Here is a 20938-nt window from a genome sequence, read left to right as displayed (position 1 = left end):
GAATCCAGTTGCAGGGCCGGATCAAACGGCTTGGCGGGCCGCATTCGGCCCGCGGGCCGCCAGTTGATGATCACTGGTATATGCCTTTGCAGAACGTTTTTAAAGGTACCCTACCACACGTTTTTCATTACTTTGTGGTAAAGTTCAACCATTAACTCATTGCTAACCTTGTTCCAAGCCATTCTAGTGTGGTATAGAAAGCCTGCAGGAAGACTCGGCTCGATTTGTGCCACTTCTCATTAATATTAAACAAGCTAATCTGCTTGACTCGGATTGGCTAACAGCTAGCCAATGAGAGCCTCTCTTTTAATGTTTCATGTAAATCACTTTGAGTTGCCTTGTTGCTTAAAGATGCTATATAACTAAAGTTGTCTTGCCTTACAACCTCAGCCTCTTAGTCAGTCCCCAGGGCATAGACACCACTGAGACACTTCCTGAGGTCATATCTTATTACATAAAGGCCTTCTGCAGTCTCATATTTTCTTGATAACAGACCGTCGCTAAGTATAACATATGGTTGCCATGTATTGCCAAGCGTTGCCATTGATGCAGTTCTGTTCACTCTGCAGCTATCAATCATAATTTATCAGCTGTGGCATAAAGTGGGGAAACGTGGATCAACTTCTGTCCTCCAATTCAAGCAATGACAGCAGATGTGGTGAGCGCCTATTGCTACATCTTTATATATGGTCTATGATTGCAGCGTAGTAACAGCTGTAGGGACAACAACTCTAATTAGTTAGATTTTATCGCAAATAGTTAACGTTACGGGTGTGTCAACTGCTGTGGCTGGGCTGCAAGAAAAAAAACAGATGAATGAGGACATAAACGTCAGCATTAATATTCCCAAAGAAGCCATTCACCGTGTCTCACTTCACTGTCAACGAAAATGTTCAGTTTAATGTGAATTAGAGCAGCCGATGGCCCGCTAGCTTACTACAATGCTTTAGCTAATGTGTCAATTCGTGCAGTGATTTCAAACAGCTGGGTAATTTGTCCACCTCTAGCCATAACGATAGCACGGCAGCACCCCATAACAGCCCAACTCATAAAATATACGGCTACTACCCTAGCCCGTAAAGGTGATAAAATGGGTGCTCGGAGCGGTGGCTTTTGCCAGAAATGTATTCGCTGCAGGAGAGGGAGATACTGTGGTTTTGAGTATTAGACACAGGGTTTCATTAAACAGCTTTTAGAGTTTACGTTGCTATGGACGCTGGATTCCAACCGTAGAGCTGTAAAAGAATATTTTCTTTAGCGCAAGCAATAGTCCTATTTAAATCACACTCAACTTTAGTAGTGATTCACTACTAAATCACTCAACATTATCCCTTACACAGTGAATCGTATTTGCGTGAAGTTTTGAAAGACTGCAACCACACACTACTTTATCGGCATTGTCGTGGCTCACTGTGACTTCAACAAAACTGCAGAGTCAACGTAGTTTGCTCCGTGCGCACCTCCGCGTGTGTCAGAGTTCCGCTCTCTGTCAACAGGCATATAAGCTTGCACACTCTCAGGTACTGAAATTTGGCACCGTTTTGATTTAACGTGAACCAATACTCGGCAATACCGACATGATTCGGTCCGTACTGGTAAAAGTACAGGGTTAGGTACCCAACCCTACCCATGACCATTAACACATAGAGGCAGGAAGAAGTGGTTTATACCAGCCTTTATTAAATATATTATAATTGTAGTAAATTGTAGTTGATCACCAGGTATGATTATTGGTTGAATAATTCATGTAGGAGAATAACAAAAGGAAATCTTTCTTACCTGAGTGACAGCTTAGTGACCGTTCATTGACTGTTGAATGGACCTTGAATGAACGACTGAATCTTTGCCCCTTATACTGACATTTGTTTGCCTCTATAGACTGTACAAGGCATTTTTCCTCTGGCTATGTCCGATGTGTTGTGGTATTTATGCAAATTAGTGCATTACTATGCACCGTTATGCTCATGTTACCAATGTTTTTTTAAATATGTAATATATTTTTGGTTCGTCTTGTAAGTAATCAACTCAGTAATTTTCATGGTGATATCTTAAGGTTACCTCTTTTTTTTTTTTTTTTTTTACCCCATTCACGTGAGAAAAAGAATGAATAGGCTATCTTTCGGTCTTTTTCGAAACTTCCCCTAAAGGGATTCTTCTGGGCTTTTTTTCCTTGCTCAGGACATATTGAGGATACCAAATAAGTTGAGTTTGCTACTGTTGCAGTTTGTCCTAGGTTGACCCCCATTTTGGCTTAAAATGACTGGACTATAACAGAATTGCACATCCAATAATTATCTAAATAAATGGTGCCCATGTAACTGCATTCAGACTGTTCTAATCTTTTAAGAATATAACCCATTGAAACATTAACCATCAGAAAACATATCTTTTTCCATTTATGAATTACACTGCAAGTTGACACTAAGGTGTAGACTAAACTTCCCCGAGCATTTTAATGTCTCTTAACCCAAAAAAACAAAAATACAACTTGACAAGGTTGGCTAACTATTTTAACGTCAGTTTATGGCCTTTAGGCTCTTTTGTTACCGATCAGAAACACACACAAACACAGGATGCTCTCAGTGTGTGCTCCCAGTTGTAGACTGTTCCGCCCCTGTTGGTTGAGCAGACACTAATGAATATAAATATTTATAATTACTTCAGATAACTAGTGCAGTAAGCGAAAGTAAGGAAGTGCTACACGAGTTAGGTCTAACTAGGAAGGGCAACGTTGCAAAACTGTGACTGAGGCAACTGTCGCGTCAGTGGCGGAGGGCTGGTGCACTGCAAAGATACGGGCGAGCTGGGCACTCCTCGTCCTAAGAGGATTTCTCATCTGTCTCAAAAGACTTGTAAATGATATGCGTTGCTAGGCGATTAGCCGTTTTGTGAATGCTGAGCACAGCCGTATACAGCAGGGGCAAAAAATGACCCGCTGGCGGTTTTAGATGTGAATATTTTTATTTTCTTTTCATACCAAACCCCCCATAACTCACTAAATGATTAATGAACCCATTTTAGGAAAAGTAATGGACTGAGAGATAAAAGGGTTACATAAAAAAATTACATGCATTTAAAAATGACTTTCTAGTGTTAAAATGGCTAATGTGGAAAAGGGGAAGAATTAATTGATTGATTGTAATTGTTAAAGCAAAATGTCAAACATTTCTTTCTGACACTTTATCAGATGTATTGCTTTTTTGTCCTATGTGATGGTAAACTAAATAACTTTTGGAATGTTGGGTAGATAAAATGTTAGATGTCATAATTTTGTGTTAATGAAATTGTAATAATTAGAGATGTAGTGATTGACCGGCTGCAGACTGGAATTGGCTGATTTTCACATGATCGGCTGTGACCACCGACCGGCCGGTCAGTCTGACATATGCTGATTTTATGCCCGTCAAATGCTGTAGATAAACAACAATGTAAAGGCTACTATACACAATGCATATGAATTATATATAGGCTAGCAAATAATAATAAACCCAATAATATTATCTATAGCTGCGTAACTACTGTAGCATATAAATGATGTACATAAAAGACAAATGTGAGCAAGGGCGTACAACAATTATATCGAATCAACAGCCAGGTGCAATCTAGCTAACAGGTGAAGAGCACAAACCACAAAATCACCATCCAACAATGAACTGACAACTGACAGTTCTCAAAGACGCCAACACACAGATTTCCACTGGCTATCCTTTGGACAGCAACTCTTATGTTCTTTCTCTCACCTTTCTGCCGGGTGGCACGCGTGTGTGAAGCTCATATCCGCGCTATTCTCCAACGTGCTCTCTAATGCTATTTTTCCATTCATGGTGTAATGGCCAATTTGGCTATTTACGTTTCTTATGAGTGTGGTGTGGGTGTTCCCTGCTTGACTCGGCCGCGGTGCCCGGTTCTCCATTGCAGATTAGTACCGCTTCATGCGTGAGGCCACAGTGGCTGGTCGTCATAGCAGGAAACTGCCATGAGCCAACGTGACACGCACACAGAACGTCAAAGGTGTGTTTTTGATTCTCTGCATGTGACTGTTGCCATAGCCAGAAGACACATTATTTTCAGAAGAAGCTTGAGGCCGAAAAATAAAATGCTGGATAAACTTTTTAAAAAATTAATAAATGTAAACATAACTTTCACTAACAGTTACAAGGGCCACAGAATCTGGCTAAACTATTTAAACACAGCGGGTTTGTTCAGGACCCCCCCGGTCTCTTGCTAGCAATAATGATGCAGTGAATAGTGACAATTCTCTCCGACCAATCAGTAGTCTGCAGGTTTTCACGTCACCTTTTGGTATCTCCTCTGCCCGCTTGGAACCTCAACTGAGGTGGTGCTAAAAAAAGTACCTGTTAGCAGGTACCTGGGACTTTTTCGTAATGGAAATCGAGTAGGTACCATGCAGTGGAAAAATCACTGCTAATACACAGCCTTTCTACAAATGCATTACTTGTTATCCCTGTTTTTATACAGAAGTTTAGTGAGCTAAATATCCAACATTTTTTAGTTGGCTATTGGATGTGAACAGAAATGGTTCTTACATAACATTTCACTTTATATGTGTGTGAATTTCCCACACCAGGAGTAATTTATATAGTTCTATTTTATAGATGCATTTGTGTGTGCTATAAAGTTGTCAGAAAAAAAGGAAATCAGAATCTGGACCTGTGTAATCAGTCCATCTCTAGTAATTATTTTATTGATCAAATGACTTTATTGTGGGGCAATTAGCAGATTAATGAGGAAAATAGTTTGCATCCCTAATTGTTATCAGTCTTTTAAAATGTAAGTGAACAAGAATTCTAGTAGTGAGTGGCTATGTTGTGTTCATTGTGTGTTTTTGTACGTGTGCTTATGTCTTCCAGATAACATTCAGTGCTCGAACTGTATTGATGAGAGGTGACAAATCATGGGAAGCTGGAATTCATGAAACTGCCAAAATGTCTTCATTCCAAGGACTCCCCACACATGGGTCAGATGTAACAATTCTCATAACAAGGGTTCACTTGCATCCCCTCTGTGTACTTGTGGAGTTTTGGGGAGCATTTTGCCAGGAGAAGAGAGCAGATTATGAGTGCCTTGCCAAAGACATTCAATTGCCTGGGAACACATTTCAAGAGTTTGAAGGAAATCCTGGCGATCAGTGCTTGGTTCACATTGATGGTACTTGGCACAGGTCCCGCATAGTCTCAAAAAATGGCTCGAAATACAGTGTGTTCCTTATCGACAAAGGAAAGACATGTAGTACCACCACAAGTAAGCTTGCCTGGGGTAAGAAGAAGGACTTCGACCTGCCACCTGAAGTGGAATTTTGTGTGCTTGCCAATGTGTTACCAGTCTCACCTGAAAACATATGGTCTCCTGTGGCTATCGAATTTCTGAAATCTCTCTCCGGGAAGTCTGTGAAGGCACATGTGCAAGATGTACTGGTGGCACAAAGAACAATTCTCCTGCACATCCCTTGTATATCCAAACAAATGTATGAGATGGGAATTGCCAAGAAGCTGTCTCCAGTTGTGTTTCATGACTTTGTTCTTAGGTCACTGCAGTCCAACAGCAGAGCTGAAGTGGCTCCAGAGACTCGGATCTCCATTGGAGCAGGTGAGCGACTTCAAAAGAAAGAGGTCTTTATGTACCCTGAGCTGCCAACAGGAACTGTGGAGACCGTCATAGTCACAGAAGTGACAAATCCGCAGCGGATCTTTTGTCAGTTGAAGGTCTTTTCACAGGAGTTGAAGAAACTCTCAGGGCAACTCACACAGTGCTGTGAGGGCAGAATAACCAATTGCATTGTAAGTGCAGAAATGATTGGGTTTCCGTGTGCTGCAAGAGGAAGTGATGGAAGGTGGTACCGCTCTGTTCTACAGCAGGTATTCCCAACCAACAATGTGGTGGAAGTGCTGCATGTTGACTATGGAACAAAAGCGCTTGTTCAAGTGGAGAGTGTAAGACCACTGGCTGCAGAGTTCTTTAGGATGCCCGTTGTGACTTACATCTGTTCCCTCCATGGAATCCTTGACAAAGGGGTTGGATGGACTACTAGCCAGATTGACCATCTCAGGGCCCTTCTTCTGCAAAAGACAGTGATTGCCAAATTTGAGTACCAAAGCATTTTTGAGGGCGTTCACTATGTCACTCTTTATGGGGATGAAAACACAAACATTAACAGCTTGTTTGGTTTCAAGGAGAGCCGTTTCCTGGAGGGTAAAAAAACTCATGGAGGTTATGCCACTGCATACAGCCAACAGCGTTTGGCTCAGCCGGAGAATGAAAAAACCCTTGGAGATTATGCCATCCATCCCACTGCATACAGCCATCAGCATCCAGCTCAGCAAGAAGGAAATCAAAGAAAGGTGTTAACTCCTGAAAAAGATGCAGAGGAAAAAGAAGGGAAGGGAATAGCGGGGGAGTTGCCAGCTGAAGACCTTGCTCTCAGTTCATTGCATGTGGCAGTTGTTCAGCACGTATCTGACCCATCAAAGTTTTGGATCCAAACACAGACCTATGCAAATGAATTGGATCAACTGATGGATAGTATGTACCACCTATACAAAGATTCAGTTACTACAAATCTGGTGAGAAATCCAACTATTGGGCTCTACTGTGCTGCCAAGGCAGCCGATGGTGAGTTCTACAGAGCAACTGTGATGGAAGTTGGTGAGACAAAAGTCAAGGTGTTCTTTGTTGATTATGGAAACACTGAAGTGGTGGACTTGAATAACGTCAAGACCCTTCTTGACGAGTTCAAAAAGCTGCCATGTCTTGCGCTGAAATGCACCCTGGCAGGTGTCAGGCCAAAAGATGGCAGTTGGAATCAAAGTGCCTGCGAGTTTTTCATCAAAGCAGTTACAGGTAAAGAACTAACTGTACACGTGATGGCAAAATACAACAAACGGCATGTTGTTCAACTAACAGACCCTCAAGCTCAGGGAGAAAAAGATATTGGTACACTGATGTATAGATCTGACCTTGCTGAAAGGGCTGCAACACAGAGACAACCTATAGCTCAAATGACCATGCAACATCCTATTCCACCACAACTCCCAGATAAAAACACAGTTGGCCCTGCCAGTACTGAAAGAATTCCTATATTCAAGGAGCACATGTTTCCCATCGGAAGTGTCCTTGATGTCTGTGTGTCCTACATCGAAAGCCCAAATGACTTCTGGTGCCAACTAGTACAAAATGCAGGGCACTTGAAATTGCTTATGCAAGATATACAGGCTCATTATGCAGGCACTGAGTTTCAGCCCTTTTTGGAAACCGCTTGTGTTGCTCGCCACCCTGATAATAGAATGTGGTACAGGGCCCTTGTAATTCACAAACATGAAACGCCTGATGTGGATGTGTTGTTTGTTGACTACGGTCAGACGGAGAAAGTCACCCTCTCTGACCTGAGGAGGATCAGCCCACAATTCCTCGCTCTACATGGCCAAGCTTTTCGTTGCAGTCTGTTAAACCCTATTGACCCCACATCTGCCATAAATGAGTGGAATGAAGAAGCAATAGCAAAGTTCCACAGCTTTGTGGAAACAGCGGCATCCAACTTAGTTAGTTTAAAGGGCACCATATATGCTGTCATGTACAATGAGCAGAAGATTGTTTTCAACATTGTGGATCTAGAAACTCCCTTTGAGAGTCTCTGCACCTCTATGGTCAATGTAATCAAAAGTGCACCTACAAAGAAAGCTGCGGGGCCATCTTTCCGTCTGGACACATATTACTACTCAACACACGGCGTCAAAGTTGGAACCGAGGAACAGGTCACAGTGACATGTGTGAACAATGTTAATCAGTTCTACTGCCAGCTCAAGAAGAATGCTGATGTGATAAAAGATCTAAATGTCAAAGTGAGCAATCTCTGTCATCAGCTTGAAAATGTAAAGCTCCCAACAGTCTTTGGAACTTTATGCTTCGCAAAGTACACAGATGGGCAATGGTACAGGGGACAGATCAAGGCCACAAAGCCAGCCATTCTGGTTCACTTTGTGGATTATGGTGACACCATTGAGGTGCAAAAATCAGACATGCTTCCAGTTCCCAGAGAAGCTAATGACATCATATCTGTGCCTGTGCAAGCAGTTGTGTGTAGTCTCTCTGATGTCCCTGCCGATGTTCCCAGGGAGACAAACAGCTGGTTTGAGACTAGTTGTACAGAATGTACATTTCAAGCACTAATAGTGGCCCGAGAACCTGATGGAAAACTGCTGGTTGAACTGTATCAGGGAAACACCCAGGTTAATTCAAAGATCAAAAGGTTGTTTCAGATCGAGATGCACACAGAAGACAATGTTGTCCACCATGGTTGGAGAGCACTTGAGGCTCCAGCAAATCATACACAACAGACTCCAAAAGTTGTCCCACAGCAAACTAAACAAATGGAAAATCACACTCAAACTATAAAGAAAAACGTCTCCGCCCCAAAACCAGTGCGTCAAATGAGGGATGCCGCCCTGAATCGGCAGTCAAAACCAAAGCCTTTACGCAACGCTCCGTTAGAGCTGTACAGACCTCCACACCATAGGCAGTCATGTAGAGCGATGCAAATCAATAAAGAAAATGGTTCTGAGCCGACCAGTGCCTTTATCACACCAGGAAAAGAAAGTCTTTCTACAAAAACACAGTCCAAATCACCTGGCACAGAATCCCAGACGGAAAGCAATGCTGAAAAATTCCCTAAACTTGCAGACCTGCCATCAAAATCTATCACATCAGACATGGAAGCAGAGGTTTATGTCTCGCACTGCAATAGCCCTGTGAGTTTTTATGTGCAACTTGTCAGAGAGGAGGATGAAATAGTTTCCCTTGTGGAAACTCTAAATGATCCCCAATCCACCCCACAAACCAACAACATCAAAGACTTGCAACCAGGTGACCTTGTTCAAGCAGAGTTTGCAGATGATTCCTCGTGGTATCGAGCAGTTGTCAAAGAGATCCACGGCAAAACGATGGTTCTTGTTGAGTTTGTGGATTTCGGAAATACGGCAAAGATGCCAATTTCCAAGATAGGCAGACTCCAGCCGACTTTCTTGCAACATCCCATGTACAGCACGCACTGTATGCTGAGCGAGGCTGCAGGTCTGGGAGAAGAGGAATTGCTTGACCCAAAAGTGGTGTCAGCTTTCAAAGAAGACGTCGGCGATGGTGGAGAAAAGGGGCTTAAATGCCAGTTCATTAGGCTGTCAGGTTCTGTGTGGGAAGTCAGTCTCGAAGACAGCGGTGAGACTGTTAAGTGTAAAATGCCTACTAAATGCTCAACTAATGGTTTTAAAACTGCCTCAGAAAAATTTGAACAAGTTGAGGAAAAACCTGGCCAGAACTCTGACACCAAGAATGTGCCAGAGAACTTAGAGACAGTGTTGCATAACCCTTGCTCTATGTGTTACCACCAACAAGAGTTTTTGGAGGGACAAAAGTTGGAGGTCTACATCACAACTATAAATGATGATCAGACCTTTTGGTGTCAGCCTGCGGCCTCGGAAGAGCTTGATAAGATAACTTCAAGTGTCTCAGAAGTGGGAGATGCAGTTGATCCCAAACCTATTGACCCAGGCTCTCTCTCCCCTGGCAGCCCATGCATTGCTCTCTTTTCAGAAGACGGTTTTTGGTACCGTGCAGAGGTCATCGACAATGATGGAGATAAGCTGTTTGTTCTCTTTGTAGACTATGGAAACAAGTCCCAAGTCACTATTACAAATGTGAGAGAAATTCCCCCGGATTTACTGGAAAGTCCTCTACAGGCATTTTTGTGCGAGCTTGAGGGCTTTGATGCATCACATGGATCCTGGGACGGTGGAGCAGTAGATGAGTTGTCAGCACTCACAGCAGACAAAGTGTTACAGCTGACTGTCACTAGAGTAACAAGAGCAGAAGGAAAAACCAAATGCCTGGTGCTGATGGAATGTGAGGGCCAGGTTCTAAATGAAGCACTGAAAACCTGGTGGAAGAGCTCTACGAGGGAAAACGAATCTGGTGCTGTTGGATCGACCACTTCATACAAAACCCCACTGCAGTGTGACTCAACTGTGGAAGAGACTGCACCAAACGAGGATCAACTTGAGTGTCCCGAAGGCCAAGACATGGATACCGCTGATGCTTTCTTCCCCCCTCAGGGAGACCACACTAAAGAACAGAGCACTGCCGAGTTTGCTGACACCCACACAGACGTTTTGCCATGTGAAAGTGACATAGATGTAACCATGTTACCTCCACTGACTGACAAAGGAGACCAAAGTATTTTGATCTTGAACTCTGACAAGAGTGCAGTGGAATTGGAAAGAGGGAACAAAGAGAAGGACTTTTCACTGATGGACATTATAGGGCCAGCTGACTTGAGTTCTCCATTGGATGAGTCTCTGCTTGAAGAGAGGAATACCTACAGCGTGGAAAGCAGCTTGGACATCACACATTTTACTGGTAAGCAACAAATTAATTTCTGCTGTTGCATTTTTGTTTATGATCAAATAAGCAGTTAAAAGTAAATTAATAAAAAGAAGTCATGTTAATAGGGGAAGTAACATTGTAAATCAATTGGGTCAGCACACCACTGATGGTCACCTGTTAAGCTTTTTCTTTCTTTGCCTTTCCAGATCCGACTGAGGAAAAATATGACAGCGAGGTTACCAAAACAAAAGATAAATATTCTACCAGTACAACAGCAAAAATGGTAAATTGTGCGACAGTGAATGTTGCAAATATTACGCTGGTGTGAAACAGACTTGATGAAATCTAATTGGGCTTTGCGTTCTTCCAAAGGTTTCCCGTGAAGCTCTACGTCCCAGGGAGAGCATTGATCTGCCTGACACGTATAACATTTCTGAAGACTGGAAGCAGGTACATGCAGTTTTTTGTAGTGCTACACACTGTACATTAAATGACACTTTGCTCAAGAAATAAATGGGCCCAAATCTTTTTTCAACTTTGAATTTCTTGGATTTACTTGTGTTTATTCATCTTGTAGAATCAGACTGCATTGGTGCTGCCCTCCTGTGTGCTTCCTGCGTCGGGTGAGAGATTCCATATTATTAACATGCACATTGGCGGCTTAGGCTTTTAAACTCTATATTTTTTTAAGGCAAGCTATTATATTAGCATACACCACACTGTAGCTTTAGGTTATTGAAAAGAAAAGGCAGAAAATTGGAGTGCATCTTTGCTTTAAAGGCAATATGTAAAAAGTAGTTAAATAAGTAGTCACACTCTGCAAAGGGTATGAAGGTGAATATACATTTAAATGGCTAAAATAAGTGTTGTGGGTTATACCTTGTGTTCTAAAATTACTGTATTTCCATTTCTATAGATGCTCCTACAGAGCAAGACATTGACAGTTGCAATGATGTCCCGAAGGAAGAGCTGCCATGTCTTACCACACATGCTGAGGTAATGTTATGGATATACAGTGTTTTGGATGGTGGTTCATCCTTTACTTTTTGCTCTTGTGCAGAGTAAATAACCATGGTTCGTAAAGATGATTACAAGACTCATCGTGTGCATACAAGTGATGGATAATACGTTATGTTCTAGAATGACTTGATGACTGCTGAGGAGACCTTGGTTCATCACCAGGATACATACTCAGGTTTAATGACATTATCTCATTGTTTGACATATTGAAGTGTTTCTTTTATTTTGACTTAGCATTAATGTGTGCATACCTTTTCTGCAGTACAAATGGAACAAGGCAAACATGAGCCATATTTCGAACAAATTGTTAAGCAAATAGTGTAAAACACAATGGTAGGAGGGGTAATTTCTAGTTTTCAGTCGACAAATTAGTTGCCTATCTAGATAATAAGTCTTTGTATCTTCAGCCCTGCTAGCCGACTCTGACACAGCAGGCAGTGAGCCACAGACCTGCACAGCTCACACCCAAGATTCGGTAAAAGATTTTAATCCAAATAATTCTAAGATCAAACTGCAAAAAAAAAAGAAAAGAAAAAAAGTTAACAAATGTCTTTGTGTCTCAGGGTGACAGTGTTGAAGAGGTCTCATGTTCGGTTGAAGAGGGCCCGTGTGCAGTTGAGGTAGAGGTCTCGCGTGCTGTTGAAGAAGCGGTGACCTATTCTGTTGTAGTCCCGTGCTCTGTTGAAGAAGAGGTCCCGTGCTCTGTTGAAGAAGAGGTCCCGTGCTCTGTTGAAGAAGAGGTCCCGTGCTCGGTTGAAGAAGCGGTCACCTGTTCTGTTGAAGTAATCATGTGTGCAGTTGAAGACTTCCTGTGTGCAGTTAAAGAAGATGTCCTGTGTGCAGTTGAAGAAGCAGTGACCTGTGCTGTTGAAGAAGCGGTCCCGTGCTCTGTTGAAGAAGTCCCGTGCTCTGTTGAAGAAGTCCCGTGCTCGGTTGAAGAAGAGGTCCCGTGCTCTTTTGAAGAGGCCTGTTTGACAGACATCTGCACAGGTATCAGATTTCAGTGGTTTCTGAATGAACAGCATATCAATGTACCAGGCATATGATGTGATAACCATTTATAGTAGTTGGCAGTGGATACAGCATCATTTCATTGCATGCACTGTTATCACTGATTTGGCTTTTTGTTCCACTACAGATCCAAAGGACCCAAGTGGTGATGACAAATTCACCCGTGCCAGATATCTCACCAGTACGACAGTAGACAAAATGGTAACTTGCCTCCAAACATCTGCATTGTTTTTAAATTGGCTTTCAGGCTTTGGGGTGTACATGTAGAACACAGTGTACCTAGAGTACCTGATTTGTGTTGAGAGAGGATTTTATGGAAAGTTCCCCATGCCAATCTCTATGTATGAAGGGTATGTGATGATGTGGGGGGGCCTATTTTAATTCCATAGGCCAAGGGAACTTTATCAGGATGCATAGTATACTGGATTCATGAAATAACTGGCCTTTAAAAATAAAAATGTGCCTGCCTCTATGGGAATTTAACATAGGGGTGTGGATATTTATGCCCCCTGTATTTTAAGGAAAAACATTTATTTATTTACAATACATTATTCATTCACAAAGAAAATTGGTGTCCTTAAAGTTTGGATTTCCCCTCATGTTTTAAATAAGGAATCAATTTCTAAAAGGTTGTGTTATTCCTCTTTTTAGTCAACATGAGCATGGGTTCCTATACACATGAGCAGCACTGTAATACTGAATTTATCTAGATGTATTAAAGGGAAAATATATGAACTGTGAACAAAATCCTCTAATGCAGTAAATTTGATTGTCTGAAATTGTCTCTTTACATTAAAAAAAATGCAATTTCTTTAATGGTAGGTCCAAAATGAATCCTCGCCGCTTCCTTGTAGCGTGCATCTTCGTGACCAAAGAGTTGGTGAGTCATCTGTAACACAACATGCATAATACACCAAAGATGGTTAATAATGACTACTGCTGGCTTTGGTTACAAGGTTTATATGCTAAAATATTACAATTAAAATTAACAGTTATTTAGTTAATTTAGTTTTGCAGACATTTTTGTTCTCATTACTTAGTATTCTTTGCGAGAGCAACAGAAACTATGCACTATAGCTGTAAGACCTTTGCTTATGGAATAACTATGCTTAGTAGTGTAGATCTTGTATCATTTTTCACATGCAGTTACACACTTGCTGGATTAAAAACAAAAAGGGACGGGTAGAATTTTTGAATCCACTAGCAACAGCGGCAGGTGAGCAACGCAGTGAACTTCCATCGTGGTGAAAGACCACTGTTTACTACCATTAGCTCCAAAGCTACTCATTAGCCTGGTCTGCAGAACAGGCCGCGATTGTCCCGACAAGTTGCTTGTTATATCTTTTTTTTTTTTTTTTGCATTACATACAGTGTGATGTGCAGGAGATATGGAGTCTGTTTGTGATTGTCTTCACAGAAGCTCCCTCAGAGAAAGAAATGGGAGGCTTGTCTCTACAGGATAATGCCAAACAAAACAAGGTAAGATACAACCCAATTTCTGTCAAATGAAAATACTTTTTAAAGCGGTTTGTAACAATATGGAGTATTAGGGTTGGTTACACCATGCACCAAGTCAGTCCGTACCTTTTTTTTTTAAACTGAGTTCCGTACCCAACCCCAATCAACCTGAAAGCTGTTGGATTTGCTTTGAAGATGTATTTCACTCAGCAGTCTGTTATTGCTGATATGTTCTGTTCTAGAATAATTCTGACACTGAAGACGAGACCTCATCCCTTCATGAAGATACCTCATCTTATCACAAACGTTTTGGTTTGTTATCATCTCAATTGTCAGATTCCTCTTGGAACTGTCTGCATTCTCTAGAGTATATTTACCTTTTGGCTAAGGGTTGATTTAAAAACATTGCGACAGGATATCTGTTTCACCTTCCTCTGTGTTTGTAGCGCCGCCGTCTTACACTGAGCCACAGGCCTACACAGTTGCCTGTCCAGATTTGGTAATGGAGATCAACCAACGCAATTCTCAAAATGAACACCAAAACATCACGTCACTGACAAAGGAATACTGTCTTTTTTTGCTTTTCAGAGTCGCCTGGTTGAAGAGGTAACCTGTCTCGTCGGAGAGATCTGTCTGACAGACGTCTGCAGAGGTATCGGACCTGAACAACAAAATGTGCCAGCAATGCATTGGCATTACATTGATTTCCAAATAAACATTTAATTAATGTCAAAACTCCATTCTTTAGTTTTTTTAAAATGCTAACACTGATCCTCGTTTACACAAAGACATGCATGTTTGGCAGTACAGAATTTAATTCCATACTTTTTGTGCAGAAACAGACAATCTTCGGCTGGGTTGTAAGCCTCATACAGATTTATTTTTTTTCCCTTAATTTCAGACTCAAGACATGAAGGTAGAAGGGAGGAGAGCGAGCACCTGGTGCATACACCCCCCGCTGAAAATGAGGTAACTGTTTGCGTTTAGGAAAAAATATGACGCCTTTCGGTGGTAAATTACTTGAAATATAAGTCCAAAGTTATTGTCCAAATGTGTTGATTCTTGCCTTACAGACAGAGGCTGTCTGGAGGTAAAATGTGTGTTTGTCATGGGTGTTATGTAGCTGTAGACTCACTGACACTACATAGTGTAAATTAGGCACAGAGGATTTACTAGTAGCCAGGCCTTTGCTAGCGTCTTTGATAAACCAAATCTAGTTCTAAGAACAGCAACATCTCACCGCCGGTCAGACTGTTAGTTTGGGTGGTGTCTTAACCCACATGTGGGTTATTCGGGTTTTTGGAGCGTTCTGGTTATATGTTGCACATGGCAACACAAATCCTGGTTTAAGTAACCTGGATATGGGTCTATAAGTCTCAGATTCCATACGAAGATGCTATTCAGTAGGCAGTGTGAGGTCTAAAATCGTGGTATGAAAACAATAAAAAGTGAATTGCGTACTTATTACCGTGATAAAATATTTTAGTATGCAAACACTGGACACTACACGGCGTAAATATCCCACAATGCAATACGGTAGCAACTACATTGATAACAAATGTACAGTGGCCAAGGCAGCTTGTAAACTGGGATTTTTGTCACCGGCCGCCGTTGAAATGGTCGCCAACCTTTTCCAGTAATTTAGGCTTTGTCTGGCAATGCCTGGAGAGGAGAGTTTGGCTTGGGTTACCATGGTTAACCTCTCACCAGCAGCAGTGGCGTAAATACAGCTCAGTGTGTCCAAAAGATGCATACTATTGTTTATTCAAACAAAAGTAAGTTGAACTCAGTGTTGCCAGCTCTTTTCCAATGAAAGTATCTAGCACTAGTTTCAAAAGTGGCCAGATGATGTCATACACTCCTTTGCATATTGGCGACATCAACACGTCGTCACATATTATTTTCATAAAGCCTGTTAGCTGTGTCGGCTGACTGCCTCCAACCCACAATGCAAGTGGAGAGGGAGAGAGACCCCGTGCTGTTGGCAGAAGAGCTGCTTTCCCCCTAATGCGCTGAAGTCACTTTTTAGATATGAAGTCGCTAAGAGGGTCTGAAAAGGAGCCAAATCTATTGAGGAAGTTGCCAGATTGGCAACACTGCTTAGAATACTGATAGAAACCAGGATACTGTGGCATGTTACCCAGGCTTCTGAACATTGTTTGTCAGTATAGAACACTGTCTGAGCTGGTGCACACCGATACCCTACACATTAAATCCACAATGACCTCAAAACACACTTGTCTAAGATCTGAATTTCCTGATGATTTTTCAGGATTTCAGCGGCAGTGTGCTTGAGGAAGAAATATCTTCTGCTGATAACAGTTTTGGTAAGTGATGCTATTACCAATTCATGTTTATTTAAGTTTAGGTGGAAATGTAACTCTGTATTGATTTGAAGAACTCTTATCAGTCTTAAAGGGACAGTTGACGCCAAACTCAAAAATACCTATTTTTCCTCTTTACCTGTATTGCTATTTATCAATTTAATCTAGATGGTCTTGCTGTGAGTTGCCCAATGAAGATATCGGCTGTAGAGATGTGGTCCTTCTCTACCATTATAATGGAACCAGGTGGAGCTCGGGTTGTGGTGCTCAAAGTGTCAAAAAATACAATTTGATGCGGCAAAAGTAGTTTCTACTAGTGCTGTCAAACGGCTTGCATCAGCTGTGTTCGGCCATCAAGTGGTATTTCAGACTGGACGTGCTGCGACGATAGCTCAACGACCAAACACACAGATCACTTTGGTCTTGTCAACGGAACATTTGGCAACTTTGAAAAAGTAAACTTTCCATCCAAAATTTTATTGGCATCAATTTTGGCGTCTGGTGCTCGCCATCCACTCAAAATGTTACGTTACTACTCTTTGGCCGTCTCGCAAGCCCAAACAAGTGTGTGCGGTGAGCCTGTTTTGTTTCCAATCTAGCTAGATCTGGTGGGTGTTGTAGTTTTTTGCACCATACTAGTTCTTGCTGCAAAGTTTGCTAGGACAAAAAGAACGCTAATCTTGCGATAAAAAAATAGGCGCAGTTAAAGTGGGTTTGCGTTAACGCTCTTAATAACACGTTTAACTGACATCACTAGTTTCTACATAAAAAAGGGTCTGTGGTAACCTGCATCATGACTTCTGGAAAGACACAAGCGAAGCCATCTAGTTCCAGTATATTGGAGAGGAGGCAGACGCTGGGCCACTCTGGGCAAAGCAATCTAGACTGAGAAATGAGATTTGTGCACCATTTGATACCAAAATAACTTATTTTTTCTTTCCCTTTTTAGAGGCCCAGCTGTCAAAGATAACTCACCTCTCTCTTATAATAAATGATGACTCGGCTGATATTGTGCTGGTGCAGCAGCAGCCAGAGGAGTAACCACCCTCTGACTCCCTTCACCCCCACACCCTTCAATTTCCTTTTTTTTCAGCATCCTTCTATCAACTGCACATGTCTTAAGTTACAACAGGTTCAAGTTCTGTTTTTTTTCTCTGTTGTGTGTTCTGTAAGTGCTCAATGGCAGTTTTAATTTGTTAGATGACCCGGCAGGTCATCAAGTGCCTTTTGTACAGTACTAGCTGTAATAGCTGTAGTTTGTCAGTATCTGTGTGCTTGCCCCGTGTTCTGTTCTGTTCTGATGAACTGCCACATAATTCTTTGGAAAGCACTATTTTTTGTTTAAAAAGCTATGAATGGCAGATTTAAAGGGTTGTCTGGTGAAATGCAGTTTGCGGTATTTTGTGTGGATACATGCATGCCTTTAAGAAATATTTGTTGGCACAATAAATATTCCATATTTGTGGACACGAGTCCTGGTTTTTTTTTCTTCCTTGTTTGGTGCAGCTCAACTTTACACAATGTGGGTAAAGTTGCATGTAGGCGTCTGTTTTGGTCAGAAATAACACGCTCGCTACCAATAACTAGTTTTAATCAGCTGGTGTTTCTCAAATGTGAATTTTAAACTACTAAAAATCTTACGATGGTATTTAATGAACATTACATTTATACTGTCAACATTTGAACATGTTAATTGCTGCTTCAGTCACAACTTGCATTGTTTGCAGAATTTGAAAATTCACATTGCCAAACTTTTAAACCATCCCAGTGTCTTATGATGAGGATGTGTCATTTGGTTTGGTGGTGCTTGTGGCCACAGTGACGTGTGCCTCTGTCCCGCTGAAGAATGTGTTATGTCAGATTTCAGTAGTTTGACCAAGACGTGTGTGGCATTTCATTGAAGACTGCAAAAAAAATGTTATTCTGCTATACTTGTAACTGTGTGCTTTCTCTAGTACTGCCTGGTGGTTGTTTGAATGTCCCCTGAATGGAGAGATTTGGTACACAGCAAACATCTCGGTAGAGCTTAACAGTGTAGTTCTGGAAATAAAATCCCATTTATTGTCTACAAAGGATTTAGATTATTATCCTTAATGTCTGAACCATCCGAGGTAGACTTACCATCAGTTAAAAGGTTGTGAATGATGGTTTTTGCCCCTGTAGGAGCCACATGTCTGTATATTATGTACTACACTACCCACATTCCTAAACGTAACAGCAACAACTGATTGGTGAAACTTGCTGTTACCATGGAAACGTTTACAGTTCCTGCAGCGGCTAGTGAACACTACATTTTTTGGCCAAATCAAATATCTCATGGTCACTATTTATCTTGCAGCTGGTTGGTTTGGTTCCAGGCTTAAAGCCTTTCTTATATAAGCATTATTTATTCATATTGTTGAGATCTTTATAGGTGCAGAGGTATCGGCTCACACTGCCGTTTGGACACGGAACAGTTTGTTTAGTGTTTTATATGTTAACAATGAGTTGGTAACTTGGAAGATGAAGCCACTTAAAGAAATTGGCAAAAATGTATTTATTGATTTTCTGTTATGGCAGATATTTCAGACAGGTGTAGAAAAGTAGTAGAGGTCTGACACTGACCCAGGATGAGCAGTACTGTGAGTGACGGCACATTTGGCCGCAACGCAACCTTTTAGTGTTTTGTGAGCTTTTAATGATGCTGGGTTACTTGTGTCGCCGCCCTCTGAATATGATCTGATAAAGTATTGATCGATTCAACAATCACATTCATTTCTGTTTCATTTCAGTTCACTGGTTGGATACGTGTCTCATTAAAGTTCTTGTTCCATAATCAAACTATCATAGTGTAGCTAGTCTGTCTTAAGGTCAAACAGCCTTGGAGACGTACAGTATTTGTGTGAAATAACATGTTCATATACACTCAGATGAAAATGGTACAGCATTTCTCTCAGAAATTGCTAGGAAGTAAAGATTTCACCAACGGTGAGCAGAAGCTTTCAGCAATAGTCAGGCCTCATGGAACAGTGTTTGATCTGTTAAGGAAAACAAATCTTGTTGATGTAGAGATGATCTTCTCTAGTTATTACTACTCCGAATGTTATCCTTAGTCCGTCGCCAAGTAAGCCTGGCTTGACATTTTTGGGAACTGACTCCCAGGAACATTCCACATGACATGGCGCGCCTCAGATTGCAGACTGAAGCAACGTGATATTGGTTCCTTGAATGAGGTTATCGTCTTGGCCGTCAATCAGAGGGTCCCACTGATTAAAGTTCTTCTCTAGACCTGCAAAATCCACAGTTAAAAATGTGTATTCTTCTTTAACAAATGATTGATAAACCTGTGAGATAACAGAAACGAGTGGCAGCGATTGTGGGAGCTTTCTTGTTCTTACCAAGGTGGCGTTGCAGGAAAGCTAGCGTTGCTTTGTTGCAGAGGTCTATGGCGAGCTCCGGGTCGATCTCTCCCTGCAGCTTCATCAGCTTGCCGATCCAGTTGCCTGTCAGGAAGGTGAAGTCTGGGAAACTCTGGTGGACTGTGCCTCTGGGGAATGGAAACATCGCCACAAAGTCAGGAAACAGATTTTGAAATCCGAAATTAACACGACCCAACTTAATCTTTCTCTGTCCATCATACCTGATGGTGATCATTTTCCTCTGGATGACGGCTGAATCCAGCTTCTTTATGCGGCTGATGTTTCCCGCCCACTGAAACTTCTCCGAGTTGATGAAAAAGATCGGCTGTTTGACCCGTGGAAAGATCTCGTCATCTAGAGGGTTCATCCAGACGTCCAGCGCTACGCCACACCTGGGTCATTTTTAGGTAAAGATGTTTGCAAAATACTTTAAAATGTATCTACTGTAATCTAGAACACATGTTTTGGAATGTTGAGGTTTTGAACTATTTTACTTCCATGTCTATTTTCTGACAAGTGGAAAAAAAGTTCTAAAATATACATTTGTGTATATTTAAGAAGTTTTTTTGCTGCCTTTTTTTACTGCCTTCATCAATCATTTGCACCCAAAAACATTGCTACTCTCATCCACGTTCTAGTGACTTCCCATATTGGTTATTTTCAAACAATTTATTCTGGGGCATTTTTAGCCTTTAGACAGCTGAAGACACTAGAGGGGAGATGGGGAATGACATAGCAAACTCCTGTAGATTTCCCCCAATTCACCAACAGTTAGCATTAGATATAATACTAAGAGATTAGATATTGCTTAATTTGCATATCTAAGTGTTACAATTTTAGAAAACTTTTAATAAAAGAAAATAATTGTCTTAATGTCCGTTATTGATTGGGCAAGTTTCACGCTATCTGTAAAGGCCGTTTCTCAAAATGAGTTTTTCCTCAGACTCTGAACCCGAAATCTCCACTTCAGTAGCACATATGGTACAACAAAGTTTTGCAGTTTAATTCCTTTCTTTATTCCAAAGGGGCTGTTTTGATATCATTTATAGACTGACATTTAATTTTTTATTTTTTTTATTTATGGAGTGATCCAAAGTGATATTCAAAATTCCCTCGGTAAAAGCCTTTAACTAATATGGCAACAAAATTAAAGAAGAATTAGAGCCTGGCTTTATCCAAAGTCCAGATTTCTGAGCCGCAAATGTATGCAGGTGAGCACATATTTTGCAAGAGAATGACTAATTTGCATATTTAAACAACCTACAGTGGTGTGAAAAAGTGTTTGCCCCCTTCCTCATTTCCTGTTCCGTTGCATGTTTGTCACACTTAAGTGTTTCG

The 20938-nt window shown here is 41.4% G+C and overlaps 2 protein-coding genes across 3 annotated transcripts in view; one reads left to right on the top strand and one right to left on the bottom strand.

Moving 5' to 3' along the window:
• The window catches only part of tdrd6 (tudor domain containing 6), a 23693-nt gene extending 6024 nt beyond the window's left edge, over nucleotides 1-17669 (top strand). The window contains exons 3-20 of the mRNA XM_034899421.1: nucleotides 4872-10422; nucleotides 10596-10672; nucleotides 10762-10839; nucleotides 10967-11012; nucleotides 11306-11385; nucleotides 11530-11584; nucleotides 11817-11892; nucleotides 12002-12287; nucleotides 12354-12399; nucleotides 12548-12621; nucleotides 13243-13300; nucleotides 13838-13899; nucleotides 14121-14190; nucleotides 14325-14377; nucleotides 14467-14530; nucleotides 14780-14847; nucleotides 16151-16205; nucleotides 17152-17669. Of these exons, the coding sequence (XP_034755312.1) occupies nucleotides 4899-10422; nucleotides 10596-10672; nucleotides 10762-10839; nucleotides 10967-11012; nucleotides 11306-11385; nucleotides 11530-11584; nucleotides 11817-11892; nucleotides 12002-12287; nucleotides 12354-12399; nucleotides 12548-12621; nucleotides 13243-13300; nucleotides 13838-13899; nucleotides 14121-14190; nucleotides 14325-14377; nucleotides 14467-14530; nucleotides 14780-14847; nucleotides 16151-16205; nucleotides 17152-17243 (6864 nt within the window). The 5' untranslated portion in view covers nucleotides 4872-4898 and the 3' untranslated portion in view covers nucleotides 17244-17669. The remainder of the gene's footprint in view (nucleotides 1-4871; nucleotides 10423-10595; nucleotides 10673-10761; nucleotides 10840-10966; nucleotides 11013-11305; nucleotides 11386-11529; nucleotides 11585-11816; nucleotides 11893-12001; nucleotides 12288-12353; nucleotides 12400-12547; nucleotides 12622-13242; nucleotides 13301-13837; nucleotides 13900-14120; nucleotides 14191-14324; nucleotides 14378-14466; nucleotides 14531-14779; nucleotides 14848-16150; nucleotides 16206-17151) is intronic.
• Nucleotides 17670-19206: 1537 nt separating this feature from the next.
• pla2g7 (phospholipase A2, group VII (platelet-activating factor acetylhydrolase, plasma)) overlaps nucleotides 19207-20938 on the bottom strand; it is an 11725-nt gene continuing 9993 nt past the window's right edge. The window contains exons 9-11 of one of the 2 annotated variants that reach the window (XM_034899430.1): nucleotides 19822-19992; nucleotides 19580-19728; nucleotides 19207-19470 (exon numbers count right to left, since the gene is read on the bottom strand). In XM_034899430.1, coding sequence (XP_034755321.1) covers nucleotides 19370-19470; nucleotides 19580-19728; nucleotides 19822-19992 — 421 coding nt within the window. In that variant the 3' untranslated portion in view covers nucleotides 19207-19369. The remainder of the gene's footprint in view (nucleotides 19471-19579; nucleotides 19729-19821; nucleotides 19993-20938) is intronic. The other variant, XM_034899431.1, reaches the window with a different exon arrangement.

The sequence above is a fragment of the Etheostoma cragini genome, chromosome 18, assembly GCF_013103735.1.
Source record: "Etheostoma cragini isolate CJK2018 chromosome 18, CSU_Ecrag_1.0, whole genome shotgun sequence".
NCBI classification, from domain to species: Eukaryota; Metazoa; Chordata; class Actinopteri; order Perciformes; family Percidae; genus Etheostoma; species Etheostoma cragini.
This window is presented reverse-complemented; position numbering and strand designations above follow the sequence as displayed.